We start from the raw sequence: 12,370 nt of genomic DNA, 5'->3' as shown, positions 1-12,370 counted from the left end.
TTCATTTAAAAAAAAACCTCCAGTCTCACTAAATTAAAACAATTCTGCAAAGAAGAGCAGACCACAATCAAAAATGTTTGATTGCTGTTGTCACTGCCAAAGGTGGCAGAACCGGTTATTTTAGTTTAGGGGGAGAAATGACTTTGTACATGGGTGATATTGGTTTTAAATAAATCTTTATTTTCAGTATATGGAACGATCATTTATAAACTGCATTTTGTTCTATGTTGTCTTTTCCTTATGTTAAAATTACTTAGATGATCGTAAACATGTAAATGTGACATTAGCTAAAATGAAAAGAAATTGCCTGGGGGCAAATACTCTTTCAAAGCACTGTAGCTTTTAAAACATGTCCTGTTATTTTTGTTCAGATTCACTCTAATTTGCTTTAGTCTGGTGCCGCTTACACCTGATGTTTAATTTAGTCCTGAAAGCTGGAAGCCATCTCTTACTTCAGCATGTGATAACGAATTTATCGCCCATGTCTCTGACAGCATTAAATTGAAGTGCTGCGTCTTCATTTATTTCCTCTGCTGCAGATCTTATTAACGTTCTACTCAGGGCTTCTTGTTTTGTCCTCGGCTCATTAATAAATAGCTTTTAGTTTAAAGCCTGAAGCACAGAATTTATATTTTTGTCTGTGTCCAGTGTTAGTTTTATTTTTAAGGAATGTGTTAGTGATCAGTCAAAAAGAAGCTTTCGCTCATATATGTTGCACTCGTGCTAGTAGGTTCGCTTGGATGGCGCAGCAGGATCTTGCTGCTATTTCAGCAGTGCATTTGTAAGCATGTGCGAAAATCACGTTGTACTTGACATGCTGTTGATTGCGATATCTCATAGTAGCAATGAAAATTATGTGTTATGCATCACATACTTGAGTGGCACAGCTTCTTAATTTATATCTTAGCATAGAGCTAATGGCGCATAGACATGCAGTTAATTGCGCACACAATATTTTCAGATCAATTAAAAATCCTAAGATCTGTTAAACCAACACAACTGCAGAATATGAATCGTCAGACTGAGAAATTCATCTGCAGATTTTGGGTAAAGCATAATGCAAAGACACGAAGATGTCATGTGAAGTGACAGTTTATTACAGGTCATCACAAACTTACACATCCACTCACTCACTGACATCTAGGGGCAGGTTAAAGCAGTCAATCCAACCTCTGCATGTTTCTGCAACAAAAAACAGAGTGCCAGATGGAAATCTAAACTGGTGTGGAATGAACATGAGATACACCTGTGTCTGTGTCCAAAGTCAGTGTCCAAGGTCAGATTGTTGCTGTGCCACTGCTATGGAGCATACAATCATTGTTTTTGTATTTACTTTAAATTCTTTGCTCTGAGACTTGGGGATCATGCACAGATATTTAAATAAAAGGAAACTACTAACTGGAAAATCATTAGTGGAAGTTACTTGCTTGCTGCCCACTAGTACCTACTATATACTTAACAGTATTTAGGATAGTAATGACAGCCATGGTGTCTAAAAAATCCAAACAAAACCTGCTTTTTATGTTTCAAAACATACAAAAAGCTTGTTTTTAACCTCTTACATATTTCTGGTCTGAATATAATGAGCTGTACAGGGATGTTTTTTTCCACATTGCTAGATGTGTACAGCTTTTGAAGGAAGCTGACAGCTGTGATTACTATTATTATAATTGCTCACCACTGATGTCAATGACTGAAAATAAATGGTTATTTCAGGTTACATACCTTTAAATCTCCAAGTGAGCTTTTGTTAAAATATAATGGAGGGTCATTCATACATCACATGAGCCAATGCATGTCTTTCGTCAATGTGTAATTCTTATTAGAATCTCATGCAAGAAGATTCCTATTTCCGGGAAAGTTGGAGGATGTAAATGCAATAAAAAAAGAATCTGTGATTCGTTAATTCTCTTAATGTGAATCTTTATGTAGCTGACAAAAGTAGAAATAAAAAAATTCTAGCGTTTATTGGAATTATGTAATTCATTGTAGATATGTAAACAATATACAACAAATATAATTTTAAATTCTTAAATTTAGAATGTAATGGCTGCAACCCATTTAAAAAGGTTGGGACAGAGACAAAATAAGAATTAAAAAATTCCACAGTAAGCAGGTGATTTGGTAACAGGTGAGGGAATCATGATTGGTTATAAAAGGAGGTCTGTACAAGCAATGATGAGTCATGGCTCACCACCTTGTTCCAGACTTTATGAGAGAATTGTCAATCAGTTCAAAAAGAGCATGCAAGATTGCAAGTAATTTAGATCGTTTGCCATCTACCATTCGTAATATTGTGAAAAGATTGCGGGAATCTGGAGAAATCCGATCTGAAACTCTGTTACACAAAGAGAAAGCCATATATTAATTCTATACAGAAACACTGCTGAGTTTTCCTGGCCTGAGCTTATCTAAGATGGCAAGTTAAGACAGTGGAAACAGGTTCTGTGGTTAGATGAGTCCAGCTTGTTTTCTGGAAAAAAGGACACTGAGTTATCAGACTGTTATTAACAAAAGCTGCAAAAGCCAGCAACTGTCATGGTATGAAGATGTATCAGTGCACACAGCATGGGTGACTTGTGTATGTGTGAAGGTATCATTGATACAAAGGTATATGTGAAGTCCATGGTTATTTCAGTAAAACAATTCCAGATCTCATTCTGCACATGCTACAATGACATGGCTTCATAGACACAGAGTGCGTGTGCTTGACTGACCTGCCTGCGGTCCAGATCTGTCTCCTATTAAAAATGTAAGGAGAGGAGAATCAGACAACAGCGACCACAGACTGTTGAGCATCTGAAGTCTTGTTTAAAAAAAATGGAAAGTAAGCAGGTGACTTGGTTACAGGTGAGGGAATCATGATTGGGTATAAAAGGAGGATCCAGCAAGAGATCAGACTGTACAAGCAGTGACGAGTCTTGGCTCACCAGACTTCATGAGGGAATTGTCAATCGGTTCAAAAAGAACATTCGTCAATGCAAGACTGCAAGTAATTTAGGTCGTTTGCCAAGAAGCTTTTGCTCATATATGTTGCACTCGTGCTAGTAGGTGCGCTTGGATGGCGCAGCAGGATCTCGTTCGTAATATTGTGAAAAGATTGCGGGAATCTGGAGAAATCGCGATCTGAAACTCTATTACACAGAGAAAGCCATATATTAATTCTATACAGAAACACTACTGAGTTTTCCTGGCCTGAGCTTATCTAAGATGGACCAAAAGACAGTGGAAACGTGTTCTGTGGTCACATGAATCCACATTTTTTGGAAAAAAGGACATTATCAGACTGTTACTACCAAAAGCTGCAAAAGCCAGCAACAGTCATGGTATGAAGATGTATCATGTGCCCACAGCATGGGTGACTGGTATATGTGTGAAGTTATCACTGTTACAGAGGTATATGTGAAGTCCATGATTATTTCAATAAAACAATTCCAGATCTCATTCTGCACATGCTTCAAAGATGTGGCTTCATTGCAGTCCAGATCTCTTTCCTATTGAAAATGTAAGGAGGGGAGAATCAGACAATGGCAGCCACGGACTGTTGAGCATCTGATGTCTTGTATCAAGCAAAAATGGAGAAAAATTCCACAGGCATTTTAGTGTCAATTAGTGTCCTCAGTTCCCAAACCATTATAAAAGTCTCATTAATAGTAAAGCCAATGGGAAAACAATATGCATCTGTTTTAACTTTTGAGTGTGTTGCAGGCATCACATTTTAAATGTGTTTACACTGATTAGCCATAACATTAAAACCACCTTCTTGTTTCTACACTGACTGTCCATTTTATCAGCTCCACTTACCATATAGAAGCACTTTGTAGTTCTACAATTACTGACTGTAGTCCATCTGTTTCTCTACACACTTTTTTAGCCTGCTTTCACCCTGTTCTTCAATGGTCAGGACCCCCACAGAGCAGGTATTACTTAGGTGGTGGATCATTCTCAGCATTGCAGTGACACTGACATGGTGGTGGTGTGTTAGTGTATGTTGTGCTGGTATGAGTGGATCAGACACAGCAGCGCTGCTGGAGTTTTTAAATACCATATCCACTCACTTCTTAATTTCAAACAATGCAATTTATCATCTGGCACAAATCTTTAGTATGTGCACACAGACATGGGAATAACTAAGCCTTTCACTAGTATTGACTTCAGAGGAGGGTTAGAACTCAGGTAACCAAGACCCTTTTGCTGTGCAACTCTCACATTACCTGCTACATTGTCTGCATCTTAACAGATAATAAAAAAATTTCTTGCTAATGCAGCCTGAATGAGAAAGCCTACAAGCTCTAATGGGAATTAACTGCATATAATTCGACATTTATTACTTTTGGTCATAAAAATGTCGTAAAAATTTTCCTCACACTTTTTACTCCCAATTCGTTCTTAGTCTAGTTCTGTCGCCTTAGTTGTTATTGAATAAGCTTGCACTTTTCTGAACGACTAGGTTATTACTAGTAAATTACTAGTGCTTAGACGTTCTGCTATTCCAGTGCCAATTCGCTATGCTTGTAATTTACAATTTCCCTCTCCGCTGCACAGCTCCTTTCAGTAAGCAGTGCATCTTATTAAAGGCGATATAAAGGCCTGTCAGGTCACCGTACTGCAGTTCTCAGTTTGCTGTTGCTTTTAGCTTCATTCTATGTGACTGATTAATATGCCAAACAGGGTTCTCTCAAAATAAATTACTGGCATAATTCAAACAGACAGTTTTTTTACTTTATCAGTTAATATGAATGCATTCTTTTCCATTCTACCTCTCTAAACTTTCACTGCTGGCAGTAATGACGTCACATTCAAGTGTTACCTTTAAAAAAAAAATAATCCACTAAAATTCATTTCATCACTGACTTCCGGGAATCACGTAGTGCCTAATAATTACCTTTTTGGATGTTGCTGTGCTAGGCTCAGTGCCGTTTCTCTCTTTATTGATTTGATTTATACAACATCTGATTCTAAAATAGTATTTGTTATACTGCCTCATTTATAATATGTGAATGTAATACATTGGAAACCAGCTAGTGCTAATATTAAGAGGGGGGTAGCATTACTTAAAATTTATGATACTGATTGGACAATTGCTTTTGTGCCACAGTATGATGATTTTATGTCACAGAGGTCAAATCAGTTAGCAACATCAAATGATGCAGGCACGTAGCTCATTCAAATTGACAGAATGCAGTGGTAACAGAGTAATAGATATGTTTATTTTAATAAATTACTATCCAGACAGATTCTACTATTGCATATGTACAATACTTTGCAGGTGGGCAGAGTAGCTAAAAGTCTCTTATTACTGTACATTAATAAAAAGTATAAAGCAAAGTATTTTATTTGCTTTGTCAGACATGCATAATGCTTGCCTGTAGACTGTTAGCTTACTGGTTGAGAAGAAAGATTGATCTACTATCACTAAAAATATTATTAATAATAAAAAAAGACACTGCACTGACTACATTTCACAGACTCATATGACCTCCAATGCTGACCTTTAACATTTAGTTCACAAATGATTTATGATTAATATTAATGTCCTTTCCTTAAAATGGCTTTGGGAGACAATACTGTGGCATTATACAACATATACAACATAGTTTTTTTGTCAACCTGTAGGAAGAAAATTGAGTTTCCAAAGTATATGAATAAATAAAATTACCTAAAACTGACATTATTTTAATAGCTTTCAACAACAATATATAGTTTGGAGACTAAGGTTTTTTTTTTGCTAGGCCTTTATATTTCTTTTTACATTTACTTCTCAGAGCATAAGCCAAAGTGTTTTTAAAGCCTTTTAAACTACTCAATTCCTTTAAAGTGAATCTTTTGTAGCAAAAGATTGACACTCATTCTGTTCAGAGAGGCTGCCTGGTTTTTCTGTCTTTAATGCATGAAAATGTTAAACATTGTCAGGTGTAAGTGTACCTTTTCCACTGCTCAAATGCTTAGTTTCTGCTGCACTCAGGTTCCATTTTAGCACACATAAAAAAAGCTTTCTTGCATAATGTGTTTTTTTCCCCGCTGTTTTTCCCCTTGAGGTAGTGATTCATTTGTGCTTTTTTAGAGTTCCTATATTACAGACTTTCCCAGTATTTCTTTGTACAGAAGTCCATTAAAAAGATTTGTGTGTTATTTTTTATGTGTACCTAGATTGGTCTTGTTAGACCATACAGAATTAACAACATTCAGAAACACCACGACTTCTCTATACATGAGTCCATCACTGGACTCATGCAAAGTGGAACATGTGCTATGGTCTGATGAATCCACCTTTCAGATACTTTTGCTAAATAATTGACATTGTTCTCTGGACAAAGTGGGATAGGACCATCTGGGTTGTTAACAAAGCAGTTCAAAAGGCAGAATTGGTTTTGCAGGTGTGTTAGTGTCAATGTTTGTTCAGATATGGATAGTATGGGCAATTCGGATACAAAGCTTCCTCTTCATGTAGCTTATATGAATCATGAGCATGCGCTCTATTTTTGATAAGGATTACAGTGGATCTAGAGATTCTGACAAACTTCTGTACTCAGTACACCTGCTGAGTGTAAGATGACTACAGTATTACATAGCTGCTTAAATAGACAAATGTTCCATATTTTAATATAAAGGATCTTGGTCTAACTTGAAAAGCTGGTTTACCATAAACAATTATTGTTTTGATTTGCTGCTGGTGCCTTGCTTTTATTTAATTAAGATCTAACTAGTTTTTAATGCAGCAGCCAAAAAGCAAGCAAGCCCATTAGTCAAATTCACCATGTCAACACCTTTGTACTAAAAGTCATATTTCCTTGAGTTTTACTCTTTCTTGAAGCACAATTTTATTACGATTTTATCTACTAATCAGATGCTAATAAATTTGCAGCCATGGTATACTATTAGCCCTGTGATGAATTGGCACCCTGCCCAAGGTATTCCTGCCATGGCTCCAGTGGTTCCAATTGTTAAACAATAGAGTTCATGCTGAAATTTGAGTCCATATGCTGTAATTAAAATGATCACTCATGTATTTTAGAACCTGCTGGAGAAGTCTGCAGAGAGGGAGACTCGTCAGGAGTATGCACTGGCCATGATTCAGTGCAAAGTTCTAAAACAACTGGAGAATCTGGACCAGCAGAAATATGATGATGAGGACATCACAGATGACATTAAGTTTCTCCTAGAGAGGCTGGGAGAAAGTGTACAAGACCTCAGGTGCCAATCTGTTCAAAATGTTGCTTGTTGACTTTGGATGCTTGTTGTCTTAGTAGATGTTTCCAATTTGTCATTGGTATGAAAGCATGCACTCCACATGGCTGCATTTTTAAATGAATTGTTCATGAGAGCTTTCAATATTTCTCATGCATTATTTTTTCATCTTTTCTTTATTGCTTAGCTCATTTGATGAGTACAGTTCTGAGCTAAAGTCCGGACGGCTGGAATGGAGTCCAGTGCACAAGTCGGAGAAGTTCTGGAGAGAGAATGCTGTCCGTCTGAATGAGAAAAACTATGAACTGCTCAAGTAAGTAACTAACTGAACTAAATAAGATTTATTCTTATTACTAATTAGAGTAAGGGGCTAACATTACATTTGATGCAGTGCATTTACATTTAATGTGTTTTTATTTGTTTGGCAGAATAAAAATATATGCAGTTAGGTCCTCTAAAGTAAAATAAATTGTTAAATTTCAACTCATTGGTTTACTAATTTTAATAACAAAAGTTTTAAAATATTTTATTAAAGAGTTCTTAGTGGGAGTATGACTGAGTCAGCATTGAGGTTCACAGATCTAAGCCAATTGCATTTAATGTCCATGTTATTAAAGGATGATTAGGTGCTCAACCCTGAGTTAGCTTGTTATCTGCGTTGTTAAGTACTTTATAAGTCATAATGAATATAAGAATGTCTATTGAGACCCTAAGAACAGAATTCATTTTAATACCTCTGGCATATTTGAACTAATGCATTAGTAATTAACTTAAACGCTAGGGCACATATATAAAAAACAACTATTATTGTTATGTTTTGCTGCTATTCAAGAAATCACAGGCCATATTATGATTGATGTAAAGCTGTACTTCAAAATCTACCCACGAACAATGCACGGTAGTGTACTGACAGTTATGCTGGCCTGCTGACTTGGCTAGGGTTAAACAAGGGCTGCATCCCAAATAAAATTTTAAATACTGTCTGTCAGAACAGTATCAACCATTGTTAATGCAAAAAAATAAAATACGAATTAGCACAATATATCCTAATGGTAAGGTGCTCGGGTGGCGCAGTGATCAATGCCGCTAGCCCGACTCTGCTGAGATCCGAATCACTGAGTTACCGCTGCATTGTAAACATGATGTAAACAAAAGCAAAGTAACAGGTATAATTTTAAATGGGCTATAAAGCAATTCTAAGGCTTTAGGACTCCACCAACCACAGTAAGAGACCATTACCTTTAACCAAAGAGACATTTAAGAGACTAGGCCAAAGCTGATACTGGTGTTGGACAACTTCAATATTGAATGCATTTCCCCCTAAATAAAGAAAATTATGTTAAACACGTGGTGTATTTATTCATGTTTGGGTACTAGCATGTTTTTTTGTATCTAATCATTATTTTGTGTGGTAAATATGCAATGGCCGAAGGAATCAAAACAGTGTAGTCACAGCACTGTACGTTGCAGGCTATGCAACTGTCATATTTTTGGACTTTTATTACCTGGCTTTAATGTGTTTATAAATGAGTCTCTAGTGTGTGAGAACATAAAAGGTATGCATGAGGAGGTTTATGATGATTGTACGTTTGTGCCAGGATTCTCACCAGGCTGTTGGAGGTTTCTGATGACCCTCAGGTTATTGCTGTGGCTGCTCATGATGTGGGAGAGTATGTGAGACATTACCCTCGGGGCAAAAGGTAAGCCTGTTTAACACTCATCAACACACAACACTAAAACAAGGTCACTATAAACAGGTCAGTGACGTGACATGCATTCATGTCCAGGTCCATTATTTTCCTTTCAAAAAATGTACGCATTAATGCATTCTAATAAAATGAGTTCAGCAAGGAGTTACTAAAGTATATAAATAAATACATAAATAAATAATTAAATATTATTAAATATTTTCCTGTGAGGTCACCACAAAAAGTGCACATTCTCACACTGCTCAGAAAAAGCTCTTGTCAATGCAGGAAGCTAAATGCTCTTCATGAACATTTACTAGTGTGAGTCACCTCTGGTACTAGCACCAAAGTGAGTACTTTACGTCTTGTGATTGTGTTACAGTTTTTCTTTCCATTGTTTCTAGTTCTGATTGAGTCACTGATTATGGGGACATTTGGTGCTATGCACGTTGTCAATTTTATAGCATCTTACAATTTGATGCATTTTCAAACAATACTTGATGCATATTAGTATATATTGTTTAAATATTATAGTTTTTTACTTGTGTGTTATGAATTTAAATGTGATATCTAATCTGGCTAGTTTCGAACTTACAAATCAAATCAATTTTATTGTCACGTCACATTAACACAGGTGTGAAAGGTGAGTTAAAATCTTAGGTGCATAGTCCCTTACAGTTGTAAATACACATTAAGTACAAATTATACACATTGACTTCCATACACTAGCACCATCTGTTCAATATGTACAGGTTATTGTTTACAAGCTATTAATGTACAGATGTACAAAGATTACAGTATGCTGTACTGTGAGTCTGTGATTAGGGAAAGAAAATGAGGAATGTAAATATTTATAGCAGGATATACAGGGAGGAGGATAATTATTGTATAGTCCAACATGTTCAGGTATTTTACAAGATATAAATTATATATTATACTTATGCAGGTGTGGTTAATATGTAAAGTAAAGTAGTAAAGTGCAGAGTGCAGAATGAGTTGTATGGGGTGTTATAATGTGGATTGTTTATGGAGATCACTGTATTGATGATGAGGAGTGTCCCTTACTGTTCAGCAGCCTGATGGCCGGGGGGGGAAGCTGTCTTGACTGAACCGGCTGGTTCTTGACATGATGCTCCTGTACCTCTTGCTGCTCGGCAGCTGTGAGAACAGGAAGAGGCTTGGGTGGGCGGTGTCTTCTATAATTCTCCCAGTCTTCCTCAGGCAGCGGCTGGTGTACAGTTCTATGACAGTTGAACTTTGGTAATATGCTGGGCTGTCCGTACAACCCTCTGCAGGGCTTTCCTCTCCAGAGCAGTGCAGCTCCCATACCAGGCAGTGATGTAACCTGTCAGTACACTTTCCACAGTTCAAGTGTAAAATGTCCTGAGGTTGCGGGGATTCATGCCAAACCTTTTGAGCCGTCTGAGGTAGAAGAGGCTTTGTTGTGCCTTCTTTACCAACCGTGTGGTGTGTTCTCTCCATGTAAGTTTCTCTGTGATATGAACCCCGAGAAACTTGAAGCTGCTGACCCTCTTTACAGTGGCTCAGTTGATGGTGATAGGGGTGTGCACTTTCTCCTGCTTTCTGAAGTCCACTATCAGCTTCTTGGCCCTGCTGACATATAGAGAGAAGTTATTTTCCTGGCACCAAATTTGATGATGACATTGGAGCTGTGACTGGCTGTGCAGTCATGTTTGTGTAAGCAGTAGAGAATGGGACTCAAAACGCAGCCCTGCAGAGCTCCGATGTTGAGGGTCAGTGAGGAGAAGGTGATGCTGCCCATCTTAACCACCTGCCGTCGACCTGTCAGGAAGTTCAGGATCCAGCTGCACAGAGAACGCAAAGCTTAATGTCAAGTCTCGAGGGAACAATGGTATTAAATGCTGATCTGTACTCTACAATCAGCCTTCTCACACGTGTGTCCTTTTTGTCTAGGTGGGAGAGGGCAGTGTGTAGTGTCAGGCTGTTGCATCATCAGTGGACCTGCTCTGTCTATAAACAAACTGCAGTGGGTCCAGGGTTGCAGGGAGTGAGGAGCAGATCTCTGACCAGCCTCTCAAAGCACTTGCTTATGATAGAGGTCAGAGCAACTGGGACAATGGTGGCACAACTGGGAGGAAGAGAGAGAGGTTGAAAATGTCTGTAAACACTCCTGCTAGCTGATCTGCACAGACTTTAACAACACGTCCAGGAATGTCAAAAGTTCTGGCTGCCTTGTGGGTTTTAACGCTCTTAAAAGACACATAGACAGTGAGTGGGTTAGATTCAGAACCCGCTGGGCTTTACAGGAGCATGATTTGCCTCAAAACAGCCGTAAAAAAGCGTTTACCTCGTCTGGAAGCACAGCACTGATCTTGACTTGTTTTACATTGTCTGAATGTTTTGTAACATTTTATTAAAACATATATCTTTGTAGCTACAGCACAACTTTTTGTTATCATGTATCTCTTTTCAGAGGCTAAAAATAGTCTAAAACTAGGTGTTACTGAACTAATGTGAGTCTCGCTTGAAGGCCTGGCTAAAATTTGGTTTGAGTCACCCTTTGAAAACTCTTAAAATGATTTCCATTGTGCCTACACACAGCCATGAGAGGTTGGAGAAACTAGACTACATTTTTCTTTTATAAGAATGTATCCGACTTCTGATTGTAGCCATTGTAATGAGGAATCTTTTATGTCATTGAACACACTCAGAGAAGTGGCCTGGCAAATTACTGTAGCTTTATGTCAAATTCTTTATGGTGGGCATAGTTCTGAGGTATGTTCAGTGTTCTATGTAAGACTTGTATATAAAACAGCACACTTGTATATATAAAACACAATATGAGAGTAATGTTAAATGAATTATGGGACTGGACATTTTTGAGAAGCAGTGTAAACATCGTACAGTGAGTAAAACCTCTAATACAAAGGGTGGAAATAAAGTGTTCATAGATCAGTTATTCCTGCACTGTGTGAGCGGGAAGCTGAAAAGGCTCTCGGATGGGTTTATTGCAAATTGCCTGTGTGACTCGTCAGCAATTAGCAAATGAGGCATTGTGTAATTTTAATGTAGTGCTTTAATGCTCAGCAGTATTACTCTTGAAATTGAATATGTTGAATTAACTCTAAGAAAGCAGAATTGTCATTTTCACAGCGATGAAGTCTGGACCTGTATTTTTCTCAGTCAGGCCTCAGATTCAAATATTACATTGTCAGCCAAGATTGAGTGCCACTTATAATGTCTTTCAGAAGCATAGTCCAAGCATGAGTGCAGCTTTGCTACTGAAAGCCCTTTGACCGTATTGATTAGCGTTAGCTTTGCTTGAGGGTCCAGCTGTTGCCCTTCATTGTTTCTACTTCTCAGTTTGATGACAGGGAGACAAAGCATTCCATCATCATTCCACCATTCCAAGCGCTACATTAATCCTAATCTGCTGCTCTATATATTCTTGCTCTGTCTCTGTATGTTGTTTGAATGTTTACTGTATCTCATACATTGCATTATCTTGTAGT

The 12,370-nt window shown here is 37.6% G+C and overlaps 1 protein-coding gene across 3 annotated transcripts in view; it reads left to right on the top strand.

Moving 5' to 3' along the window:
- Nucleotides 1–12,370, top strand: part of atp6v1h (ATPase H+ transporting V1 subunit H) — a 71,893-nt gene that overhangs the window by 36,074 nt on the left and 23,449 nt on the right. For all 3 annotated transcript variants that reach the window (XM_062993085.1, XM_062993082.1, XM_062993083.1), the window contains 3 exons: nt 7,016–7,194; nt 7,376–7,501; nt 8,787–8,888. In XM_062993085.1, the coding sequence (XP_062849155.1) occupies nt 7,016–7,194; nt 7,376–7,501; nt 8,787–8,888 (407 nt within the window). The remainder of the gene's footprint in view (nt 1–7,015; nt 7,195–7,375; nt 7,502–8,786; nt 8,889–12,370) is intronic.

The sequence above is a fragment of the Trichomycterus rosablanca genome, chromosome 4 (assembly GCF_030014385.1).
Source record: "Trichomycterus rosablanca isolate fTriRos1 chromosome 4, fTriRos1.hap1, whole genome shotgun sequence".
NCBI classification, from domain to species: Eukaryota; Metazoa; Chordata; class Actinopteri; order Siluriformes; family Trichomycteridae; genus Trichomycterus; species Trichomycterus rosablanca.
This window is presented reverse-complemented; position numbering and strand designations above follow the sequence as displayed.